General features: G+C 45.2%; 1 protein-coding gene across 3 annotated transcripts; it reads right to left on the bottom strand.

Annotated features, from left to right (window-relative positions):
* Positions 1 to 5,636: 5,636 nt before the first annotated feature.
* Positions 5,637 to 11,343, bottom strand: HMGB1 (high mobility group box 1). 3 transcript variants are annotated; one of them, XM_007164169.2, is made up of 5 exons: positions 11,224 to 11,343; positions 8,351 to 8,514; positions 7,986 to 8,131; positions 7,313 to 7,487; positions 5,637 to 6,279 (listed from the first exon to the last, which is right to left on the bottom strand). In XM_007164169.2, exons 2-5 carry the CDS (start codon positions 8,498 to 8,500, stop codon positions 6,103 to 6,105), a joined length of 648 nt encoding a protein of 215 aa, XP_007164231.1. In that variant the 5' UTR covers positions 8,501 to 8,514; positions 11,224 to 11,343; the 3' UTR covers positions 5,637 to 6,102. The 3 variants fall into 3 exon arrangements, with proteins under 3 accessions (XP_007164231.1, XP_007164229.1, XP_007164230.1); XM_007164167.3 differs by lacking the exon at positions 11,224 to 11,343 and adding an exon at positions 10,653 to 10,808; XM_007164168.3 differs by lacking the exon at positions 11,224 to 11,343 and adding an exon at positions 8,754 to 8,950.
* Positions 11,344 to 12,300: the final 957 nt, after the last annotated feature.

Here is a 12,300-nt window from a genome sequence, read left to right as displayed (position 1 = left end):
TCACAATAAGGGTAAACAAGTTTTTCAGAAGTGATTGTAGTGTATTGCTATCCTTCCTTCTACTTCTGGAAGTTCATGCTGCAATTCTAAGGACACATAAGCAGTACACATTCTTCTGGTGCTTCCCAGCCTGTTAGAATCAGGTAGCTCATCACTTTCTAAATGATTGGCAGTATTTTAGTTTTGTTTTGTCAGCAAGTGTCCTGAGTCCAAGTAAAAAGCTAAGAAGGAAGGCCAGAGAGGAATCACAGTGATGGCGGAGTGTGCTGACCTGCTCGAATATCCACAATTGTAGCCGAGGCAGGAGGACCCAGGCAGGAAAGTGAGGTTAGGGAGGAAGCCTTCCAGCCCCTAGTTACCGTCCTTACAGAGAAGGGGAAGGAACTCGAAAATTGTCTGCACCTGCTGTGAGCCTGGCCCTGCTATTGTTTTGATGCTGCTTTTGGTCCTTGAGCCTCTGAGTCTTGATGGGCCTTTGCCCACTGCTCTGTGAAAATGCATAGGCTGGACTGCAGGAGCCTCGAGCCTTTTACCTCTAATGCGCTAGGACCCTACACTGGTGCTATACTTTATTCTGTTGTCAGTCCCCAAAGCAACGGCACCACTTGTTCCTCTTGTTAAAAAAAAAAAAGTCTGTCTGGTCCTTCTCAGCCTGAGTGTGCCTAGCCCACTCACTATGCCCAAGTCCCAGCCAGGCAGACTCCAGATGGCAGAGCAAGACCTGAGCTTCCCTGAAATGTAGGCTGGGGAGTGGGGAAGGGGCTGCCATATCCTTGCTCTGGGTAGCCTGCAAGTTCTTACTCTTCACACCTTTGTGGGCATTACACTGAGTACTCTTACCCTCAACCGATACTTCTTTTGCTTTAGGACTTATTTACTTACCTGGTTATGTTCAGAACACTTTATAGGATGATCCGTAGTTGAAACCCAGTGAACAAAAATATGGTAAAGACTGTAACTAGAGATTCTATGTACCTCTAAGGAACTAAGTTTAATTCCACTTTAAAGTCTATTAATACAGTTGCATTTATAAATGCGTTTGGGGTACGCCCTTTACCTAAAGTACCATCTCCAGCAAGGAGGTGAAGCAGTGGTCAATTTTATTCCATTTAAGGCAGATCCTCAGTATCCATTCCTTTTTTACAAATAACTATCTCCTAATGCCCAGAATCCAGCCCACACAATCCTTGACTAGTTTCCAAAACCGTTGGCTGTAGCTTCTGTAAAGATTGACACACAATCTCTGCTAGAAAAAGCCCTCCCCAGATAAAGCTACTGGATTGAAGATGCCAAAATAGGAAGTTCCTCATTTTCACACAATGGATTACTTAAATATTTAGTTACTGCAGTAACTTTATAGAGAAATAATTTGTTAGAGTAGTTTAAATAGTCAATAGTCAACCCAAGGGTCTTTCAGTTCTGATTCTACCTTCTTGTGTTGGCGTGGCTCTGAATAAATGGCAGTATTTCAGTATTTTAATTTATCTTTTAAAAATGGACATTTCATGGAGCCAAAGAAATAGCCATTAAAAACCTGATTTCAGGGGCTTCCCTGGTGGCGCAGTGGTTGAGAATCTGCCTGCTAATGCAGGGGACACGGGTTCGAGCCCTGGTCTGGGAAGATCCCACATGCCACGGAGCAGCTGGGCCCGTGAGCCACAATTGCTGAGCCTGCGCGTCTGGAGCCTGTGCCCCGCGACGGGAGGGGCCGCGATAGAGAAAGGCCCGCGCACCGCGATGAAGAGTGGCCCCCACTTGCCGCAACTGGAGAAAGCCCTCGCACGAACCGAAGACCCAACACAGCCAAAAATAAATAAATAAATAAATAAATAAATAAGAAAATCCTTTAAAAAAAAAAAAAAAAAAAAAAAAAAAAACCAACCTGATTTCACAGGGCTTCCCTGGTGGCGCTGCGGTTGAGAATCTGCCTGCCAATGCAGGGGACACGGGTTCGAGCCCTGGTCTGGGAAGATCCCACATACCGCGAAGCAACTGGGCCCGTGAGCCACAATTACTGAGCCTGCGCGTCTGGAGCCTGTGCTCCGCAACAAGAGAGGCCGCGATGGTGAGGGGCCCGCGCACCGCGATGAAGAGTGGCCCTCGCTTGCCGCAACTAGAGAAAGCCCTCGAGCAGAAACGAAGACTCAACACAGTCATAAATAAATAAATAAATAAATAAAAGAACGTGAATTTCTTTAAAAAAAAAAAAAGTTTCACAATAAGGATAGTCTTGGGGGAGGGGTCAATTTGTCAATATCTGCCAAAATTTTAAATGCACCTATCTGTTGACTCAGCAATTCTACTTCAAGGTATCTAGAGCTACACAAGCCTAACAAAAATGTACACAGACGTTCATTGCAGTATTGTTGGGAATAGCAAAAAATAGGAAGCAACATGAATGACCGTCAGTAAAAGTATCAAATATATCATGGGGCATCATACCATGAAATGTCACTTATGTTTGAATTGTGGGACTAAAGAGAAAAAAAAAAGTACATCATAAAAATTTACAAGAATCTCTTTAATCCCTTTTCACTGATTTTCTCACCACTACTGGCTTTCAGTCTCCACATACCTCACGCCACCACTTAAAGGTCTATCATAATTCCTCATCTTATTCCAGATCTATATTACCACTTCCTTTTTCAGCAGGTGACCGATAAATACAGAAGGTTCAAACCAATGGACATACCTAGAGGCCTAAGTGATTAAATTTCCTCCTGGTAGGTATGATTTCAGACTGAAACCCACTGGAAGATGGGGCTATACATTCTGGAGTGTGGCTTGTTCAGTTATGCCTGTCATTCTTTGTCCTGTGTCATGGTGTAACGTTAAATAGCAGCATTCCTAGAACAGGGCCACATTTTGCCTTATTACTGCAGGGAGCAACTTGGCTTAGACCCAGGGAACTTCCCAGGTTCCGGCGAGTGTTAGCCCTGCTGTTCACGTCTTTGCTATGAGGGGGACAAGAAATGAACCAGCTTGCATCTTTTGTTGCATAGGTATTCAGACCGTTTCCTGGCTTTTACGTTGCTTTAAAAGCATTTCAAGAGTCATTTTAAAATGACAAAGCACAGATATGAAAATATTTAAAAATAACTTAACCACAACTTATTAATTAAGCAAGCTAATTACTGGCCAATGGTTCACACTTGAGCAGCAGTTAATCCTGATTTAAGCTGTATTGGATTTGTGCGAATTTACAGTGATACCATCATACGCAAAAAGTACCTGGCTGGTACTGAAAAAGAGCTATTTCAGGCCCTTTCAGAAGGCCTGTTGTACCAAGCAGACCTAGATCTGAACTTCTGTCACAGTTTATGTGATGCCAAGCAAGGGAGTTGGCCACGCTATCCATTCAAAAATTTCCATCTTGTCTTTCCAGTGCAGTTTTCAATATAGCCAGATACTACCCTACCGTCTAAGCAACACTTACAATCCCCCAGGCAGTGAGGGAAGTATCTGAACAGCTTCTGTCACACAGGCACTTTCCATCTCTATCATTTAAGTCTTACCCCTGTGGTGCACAGCACACACGAAAGATTTTTTTTCAGATTTCACTCTAATTAATAAAAACAGAGCAAGTATCAACACCTGATGGAAGATCATGAGAACAATTACAGGCACTAACCAGCAACAGCTCCCAACCTTTAGGAGACAATTACTTTGGTTAAGTGTTAATCAGTATGCCGCTTTTATATCAATTTTTAAAATGCAGACAACTTAATACTGAAGTTTATACTGTTTAATCTTTTGATGTTAAGAAAATCTTCATACCCCATAGTGCTGTTAACTATTTCTAGACATTAAAATAGCTCCTATGCATTAACTTTAAAAAAATCTGTTATGCCTCCTACCTCCCATTTACTTGAGTTTTGCACATCCAAGTTTCAGGGTATACTGTTGAAATACTAAACACAGCTACTATGTTTTCAGATTGAAAAGGGTTTTTGTCCATGTCTTCCTGTCAAGATCTGAATCCAGTTAACCCAAAATAACCTGTTCCCGTTCTCAACATCTTAAAAAAACAGTAGCTGTCACAAGACACCCACTGAAGTTCCTTGAGGCAGAATTCGTTTTAACTGGATCACCTACTAGCAATAAACAATGATTCTATAGCTACAGCAAACTTCTATGTAAATGAGATAACTGCTTGTTCCTCTTGACTAAAAATTTGATAAATTCTGACACAATTTCAGCCCCTCTACTGCAGTCCTCTCCTTTAGCTTAGAAAACTTAAGTTTAGATTTATAATCACTATTCCTGCTTTTCACTTACATGTGCCTTGCTTTAGAAAACTATCTTGTTTAACCCAATAGTCTGAAAGCAAAATTAGTTTTTCCTGATTCATGTAAACAGCAGCCTATAAGAACACATGGAATGTTTCACAAAAATATTTATCAGCCCATTAACCTATTTACAAGGGTAAAGTATTTTTTAAGGGATAAACTTTGCCCGCCCTTACACTTATTTAAATGATGTTGCTAAGAGGTATTAACTGAGAATAAGATTAGAATATGTATATAACAAAACCTTAAAATCTTAAGTGAAAGCCATTTAACTAATATTTAAAACCTCTGCAATTATTAGTTTATTAGTATCATCCAGGACTCAGATGTTCAGTATTCTTCCTGAAATTACATAAAACAAATGCAAATGGAAAGAATCCAAGTCAAAATTATATAACAAAACAGCACTCCATCACAAAAGCGTGTAAAATTACAAGAACGCTATTTTTAAACACTGGCACTTTAAGAGAACGATAATCTCAAAAACCACAAAATTGCCAAATTGTTCCCTAAACTGTTAAGCAGATAAACATATGACCCTGATGAATGAGCTTGAGTTTTGTAAAGAAAAATCAAATTCAAATAAATCAGGTAATTCATACTGAAATACAAAGTTTAAGTGTCTTCTTCCCTCATGTCTATTTGATTTATAAAGGGGCAAACCATAATATAGGAAAATATACCTGATTTAAAATGTGGTATAGAATTTAAAAAGTTGGCCCAATTAATTAAAAATACCTTTAATAGAGGATCTCAAGTCTCCTCAACAATCCATATTTAGATAAACAGGAGAAGACATTTACAGCCAGCACTTTTTCTCCAGAGCCTTTGTTGGGACTAATATCAACAACAACAACAAAAATATAATATGGCAGTCTTGTATTTTAAGCTCACGCTTTTGGGGATACATTCTCAGTCTTAAACGTGGGAACTGCAAATATAACTGCCATTACATGGTAATGGGAGTTAAAGGATGTAGAGTCCTCATGTAAAGATTAGAACATACTTTTCTATTAGTCCTTCAAGGACAGACTTTCAAAATGTTTGATTCTAATAATCCCGTGCTGTGAGTAGATTGGTTACTCTTCACTTTGTAAATGAACCTGGGCTATGTGAAATCTGTTATCAACCGATCAAGATTTGAGTTTCAGTTATGGATGAAAACTGTCTCAAACTTTTCTTACCCTCATCATGAGTATGCAGGGTGTGTACACAAAAGCTTTTTATCAACTAACTATACGAAAGATAAACACTGTAATAATTCGTGTGATCCAAAATGGGCAAAAGCAAAAGACTAGCTTCCCCTTAAGAAGAAAATTTTCAGACCTATGAAAAGGACAACAATACTAATAAAAAAAATTGTATTTACTTAGAAGCATTCAGAATGTCAACAAAACAGCTGCAACTTTTTTTTCTTTTTTTTGCAATTACAGAGTGGTATTCAGTTAACAGAACAACAATTATTTCATATAAGCTGCATCAGAGACAACTGAAGATGAAAAAACTACCATCCCCATATATAACTAATTTGTGCTGTGCACCAACAAGAACCTGCTTTAAATTTCCATGCCAATTTACAACCCCCATACTGTACCAGGCAAGGTTAGTGGCTATTGAAAATACCACCAGGACAGGGCTATCTAAAGACACATTCGGTAGTGTGTTAACTATACAAAAAAAGACACTGTACAGTTTAAAAACAAATCTTACACAGCCTTACATTTCAATTTTTTTCTTTAAAAGGAGTGAGTTGTGTACAGGGGGGTTAAATGCTTTATAGACAAGAAAAAAAAAAAACTGCGCTAGAACCAACTTATTCATCATCATCATCTTCTTCTTCCTCTTCATCCTCTTCATCTTCCTCCTCCTCCTCATCCTCTTCATCTTCCTCATCTTCCTCCTCTTCCTTCTTTTTCTTGCTTTTTTCAGCCTTGACGACTCCCTTTTTTGCTGCATCAGGCTTCCCTTTAGCTCGGTATGCAGCAATATCCTTCCAAAATAAAGGCAGGAAGAAAGTGGTTGGAAAGACAAAACAGTTAAGGAGAGAAATAAAAGTAACATGGCAAAACTTTATGGAAAAACAAGGACTCAGATATACTAAAATAACACATTATCTGCAGACTCACATCTGTGGACTTTCAGAAACACACATGAAAATATTATAATTGTAAATAGTCCGTAACTCATGGAATGACATGGTTTGAGATTGGCATTGTTATGCCTCACTGACGTACAACCACGTACCACATCCTAAGTTCAGTTTATTAAAACTAGAATGTAGAGACTGATTAAAGGGTAGACACTGCCACCTTCTGAATGCAAAAACGCATTCTACAGGTTTATAGTGTCAGACCCTAATCCATAGTAGAAAATCTTGTCTTTAAAAAAAAAAAAAGTTATTTGCCACTGAGCACACAATTAGGTTAAGAAACATCTAGAAATAGATACATTTCTCCAAAATGACTAAATAAGCTAAACTCTAACTTTACTTTTAATATTTCAACTCAAAGTATAGAGGCTACAGCTTTTTCTTATTATATCAATTTACTGTACAGATCAACAAACTCATAACTTTCTGACTTAGTAAAGTTTTTTTTTTTAATCTAAGGGAGGGAACATAAGTGTTTCAGGGTGTTTATGAACAATACAGATCTACGTTATTTGGTCCAGCCTATTTTTATGTTGTGTGCCTGATCATTTAAAATAGTTAAATCATTTGACTCAAAGTGACTACCAAAATCTTCATCAATCTGGATACTGGAGAATAACAAAACCACCCGAGTCAAATAATGTTAAGTCAAACAACACTGACAATTTATTTGACCTTCTACGTTCTTTAAAACATGGAAAGGGACTTAAGAGTGCAGCCAATGGCACAATGAATAGCTATTATACTTAAAACTGCATTACACCTCCAACTCTTAGGAATCGTAATAGGAAATTAAGATGCAGTACCAAGTACAGTCATTCATCTGACATCGGGCACACCCTTCCATCACTACACCACGCCAATCCATACTCACCTTCTCGTACTTTTCCTTCAGCTTCGCGGCCTTCTTCTCATAAGGCTGCTTGTCATCTGCAGCAGTGTTATTCCACATCTCTCCCAGCTTCTTTGCAACATCGCCAATGGATAGGCCAGGATGTTCTCCTTTGATTTTTGGACGATACTCAGAACAAAACAAGAAAAAGGCCGAACTAAAAAGAGAGATTTAATTTTAGAATTGTAGGTTTACTAACAACTGTGTTGTATTGCTGTATAAAAGCTGCTTCTAATTTCTACCACGTATTTCACAGGATATAAATATTATAAAATGCTAAATATCCCTCATTAAACTTAATTTACACAATGATTTAACTTATGACACCACTAGCTGAACATACACTATTTATTAGCGTTCCAAGAGAACATTCTGCAAATTACTCTCAGACTGATGGTATTTCTCAAGAAAGAAAAGGAGCAAAATTAAAATTACACTTAGGAGATATACTGGGTGAAGGAGGCCAGAATCCAATTCCACTGCTCTAACTAAAACTGCCATCCAACAGAAATTTTATTTACAAAATTTAAACATACCAATGTAAGTTAATGAAGAAACTTTGATTACAGACTCCAAATCCACAAGGTGGCTTGCTAAATTTGTCTGATTCTACTGCAAAACACTCCTTGAAAATAACAACAGGTAAGATACTTACGGAGGCCTCTTGGGTGCATTGGGATCCTTGAACTTCTTTTTTGTTTCCCCTTTAGGAGGGATATAAGTTTTCATTTCTCTTTCATAACGGGCCTTGTCCGCCTTTGCCATGTCTTCAAACTTTCCTTTCTCTTTAGCAGACATGGTCTATAAAATAACAACTCGTGAACTTAACTCGACAACAGAGTTTTAACAAGTTGTTCTCTTAAGTATTAAAATGAACAAACCCAGTGTCCTTTGCTGAATATTTAGCAGCCTGTTCCAACACCACCACTCACGTTATGCAAATTGCACCGAGGCTTTTGAGAAATCCCAATGTGGACGTCACCCTTTCGTACCTGCTTAGTACGTTTTAGGCCCTCTTACCTTCCACCTCTCTGAGCACTTCTTAGAAAACTCTGAGAAGTTGACGGAAGCATCTGGGTGCTTCTTCTTGTGCTCCTCCCGGCAAGTTTGCACAAAGAAGGCATATGATGACATTTTGCCTCTCGGCTTCTTAGGATCTCCTTTGCCCATGCTTAATTATTTTTCTAAAAAATAAATAGACGCGTAATGTTAACAATGAAATTTACGGCATTTCAGAGCACTCTAGCTTCTTGGAGAGGGAATGAAAAGCAAGGCACTGGTTGTTTAACGCGGCAGTGGCATTAACCCCTCATAATACCACAGAAAATGGCAGTGATCGTCAATTCCTAGAAAAGGCTACACCACGCGAAAAACGGTCCTTGAGTGTGATCTCCAAAAAGCGGAGACACAGCGGTATACTCACACGGCGCTTGTTACTTCGCTGCCTGTATCTGTTCTGGGTGAACACCCCACCGGTCATTTAAAAGAAACGAAGAACTAAATGCAAAAAACCGTTTTCAATCAACAAAACCAAAGGTCAGAAAAGCGACGCTGCCGATTCACGGCTCCGCGCTACGTAAGGAACAAATAGGTGAGAGCCAAAGCGGGCAGACCTTTCCGGATCGTGGGCCAAGTCCACGGCTCACCTAAAGCTGTCCCAGGGATCACTGAAAAATACTCTCTCGGCATAAAAGTTTGCCGGGAGGAGGGAGCGGGAGGAGCGCCAGCGCTTGGGCCCGGGCTGGGGGATGGCGGCGCTATCTGCACGGCTGCCACCGCCAGGCAGCTTCCTTTGCTATCGGCTTGGCCCCGAGACGCATTTCGGTTCTGACTAAACACGTCCGGTCTGAAGTTTCTTCGAGTAAACAAGGATGAGGGACAAAAGCCACTCCTGCTCGCTGCTCGGGCTGCCCCCCGCCCCCACCAGGGCAGTATTTTTTTTTTCTGAGCCGTGGAAGTCGGGGCGCCGCGCGGTGCGGGCTCCGCACACCTTCCCGCCACCGGCCCCCCCCCCGGGCCGCCCGCCCGCTGCGGGGCCGCGACGGGAGGCCGCCCGGGGCGGCGGGGCCGCGGCCCGGCCTCCGGGCCCGGCTCCCCGCCCCGCGCGGCGCCGCCACGTGCGCCCGGCCGCCCGCGCAGGCCTGCCGGCCTCCCCCATTTTGTCGGCTCGGCGGAGGGAGCAGCCCCGCTCGAAATGGGGGCTGGCTCCGCCCGCGGCCGCCGGGGCCGGCGCGCACGGAATGGCCGCTGCGCGTCTTCCCCGCCTGCGCCGCCGCCGCCGCGAGGGCGAGCGCGAGCGAGAATATGGCTCCTTCCCTTTGTGTGTGTGTGTGTGTGTGTGTGTGTCTGTGTCTGTGTGCGCCAGTGAGTGTGCGAGAGTGTGAGTGCGAGCGCAGGCGGGCGGGGTGCGCGCCGCGCTCTGGCGCACACACTCGGCCATGACGGCCGGGGGGAGGGGCGGGGGGCGCGCGGCCGGACCCTCCCCCCGCCCGCCGCCCGCGGGGGGGCCGCCCCGGGAGGCGCCCCCGGCCCGCCGCTCCCCTTCTCCCTCCGCGCGGCCCGCGCGCCCCGCTGCCCCCGCACGGACGACGCGGGGCTGTGAGAAGACGAAAAAAAAAGTTGCCTCGGAACTGCTGCGCCCAGCTCCCCCGCCCGCGCCCGCCCGCCTTGTTTTCTCTCCAGCCAGCAGCGCCGGGCCGAGTCAGCCATGTTCCAGCGAGCGCCGCGGCGCCGCTCCCCCCGCCGCCGGGCCGCCGCCGCCGCTGCCGCGCCCGGGCACTGGCTCGGGCTCGGGCTCAGGCCGGCGGGCCCGGCCCCGCGCCGCCGCCCCCGGCCCCGGCCCCGCGCCGCCGCCCGCCCGCCCGCAGCGCCCGCCGCCCGCGCTCGCCCGCCGCCGGCGCCCGGCTCTGCGGCGGCCAATGCAGCCGTGAAGCGCCGCCCGCCCGCCCGCCGGCCCGCCGCCCCCCGCGCACGCCGGCCGCCCGAACGCTCGGCCCGGGGGCCGAAAACACGTTAAAAAATTTTTTTAATGAAAAAAAAATTTTTTGCGCCAGTCAGCGCGGACGCCGCCGGGGGTGGAAACTCGCGGGGCTCGGGGCTCGCGGCGCCTCCGGCGGCCCGGGGGCCGGGGCTCCGGCGCGCGGCCGGGCTCCCGGCGCCCGAGGGGAGGCTCGCTCCGTGCGCAGTTCCCCCCACGGTCCCCCCTCATTTGCCTTTGTGTGGATCCTGACCCGCCGGCTCCCGGCCGCGGGGATCCGGCCGCCGCGCGGGCTGGGGAGCTGCCGGAGACGCTCTCCCCGCCGCGGCGCTGCCCCAGACTCACCTTCCGCGAGGCACAGAGTCGCCCAGTGCCCGTCCGGCTCTCACTTGCCCCGGCGCTGTCTCTATGGAGCTCAATGTACTGCAATGGCTGTGAGAGCGGGAGCCAGACGCAGCCTCCTCACTCTCTCCGCTCTGTAACATTACTCTCCAGCCAGCGCGGCTCCTATTGGCTACCGCCAACTCACGGGGCTCGCTCATTGGCCCGATACCTCCCATTGTCCTGACCAGAGCCCGTTTGCTATTGGCTGTCTCCGGGGACACGTCATCAAGGATTGAAACAGCGCGCAAATCTGAATGTGTGTGTATGCCGGGCAAAGAGGCTGAGGCGGGAGAGGCAGAGGCAGAGGCAGCAGCTGCTACGGGAAAGCAGAGCTCTATGGTGTATGTGTGCATGTGTCTAACCCAAGCCAGCCCCACGCCCGAGCGGCCGCCGGAGCGAAAAGGGCCTGACTTTTCCACAAGTGTCTCCAACTCCTCAGGCAAAAGAGACACCCACAGGCCTCCCCCCCCTTCTCACCCCAAACTCACTTCCAAAGCCGTTAAGATAAGAGGCCCCAGACTCTTTAACAGACCTTCAAAAGTGAGAGCGACACGATGAGATCAAGGCCCCTGAAAACCGGGGTTTCTGCTCGTGCAGAGGGGCGAAGGCAGCCAAGATTCGAGCTCCTCAGCAACATATGGTTGCATTACACTCTAGATCTCTGGGAAGGCAGGGCTTTTCCTATAAGAAAGTGACACGATCCAGTCAGCCGGCTTTAAAACACCCCTTTTCTGGGCTCCTAAACCCGTACCGTCAGGCTTGCTGAGCAGCTGAAACCTTGACTCACCGAACAGGCATTTAGTTTCACCCTTTTTCTTGGTTTGATCGAGTTTCACAGCTCGTCTGGAACTTTTTATTTAAATACAAAGCACGGTCTCAACTTCCTGGAAATCAAATGATTATTCCATGTAATTAAAGCACACAGCCACTTCGTTTTGATATGGGGTACTCTAGCAGGAAATGTTTGCGAGGGCCTGCTAGAATTAGCAAATTCATTAGAGACCACCTTTTTAACTGTTTGGCTGTTTTATTTGACTTGGTGTGGATTACTGTTATAATCAAACGAATCCTTGTGATGCTATCTTTCCCTCCCATCACACCACTTAGTGCATCCATGTAACTGCTCTAGGATTACAGGAGTTGTAGGTATATTGTTACCCGGAGGATTAGATAGAGGCAGAGAGTGTGTTTCTCTAACTCACCAAGCTGGCGGTATTAATAGCCATACTTATTATGTCTGTAAAGAAAAATGTGCTAGCTATAATAGCCAGTTCTGAAGACTCTACAGTTATATCAGCCCTTTATGAAACTATTATCTATTCCTCTGTAGCCTGAGCAGACCACACCCCTATTCAGTTATAACAGACTTCCCTTTTTTTCACTCTCTGATGGTATGTTTATACACTTCTAAACCCACCAGCCAATTCCTCCAAATGTAACAGACCAAAGTTAAAATCACTCATTTTATTATGTTAATTCTATTTCATATATCCAGTCTAAGCATCCATAACATAATGTATTTGCTCAAATTTATTAAGCTATTTGAGAATAGACTTAGAGATAACCTCTCCTGACCTATGATGTTAATGTTTATTCCTTTTATTAAAAA

This window comes from Balaenoptera acutorostrata, chromosome 18, assembly GCF_949987535.1.
Source record: "Balaenoptera acutorostrata chromosome 18, mBalAcu1.1, whole genome shotgun sequence".
In the NCBI taxonomy this organism is placed as follows: domain Eukaryota; kingdom Metazoa; phylum Chordata; class Mammalia; order Artiodactyla; family Balaenopteridae; genus Balaenoptera; species Balaenoptera acutorostrata.
This window is presented reverse-complemented; position numbering and strand designations above follow the sequence as displayed.

What these genes read in the sequence shown, in the direction of transcription:
- HMGB1 (XM_007164169.2), bottom strand. Translation starts at nt 8,500, where the DNA reads ATGGGCAAAGGAGATCCTAAGAAGCCGAGAGGCAAAATGTCATCATAT. An exon ending in AATGCACCCAAGAGGCCTCC is followed by an intron (nt 7,488 to 7,985) that starts GTAAGTATCTTA and finishes CTCTCTTTTTAG; the next exon opens with TTCGGCCTTTTTCTTGTTTT. An exon ending in TGAAGGAAAAGTACGAGAAG is followed by an intron (nt 6,280 to 7,312) that starts GTGAGTATGGAT and finishes TTATTTTGGAAG; the next exon opens with GATATTGCTGCATACCGAGC.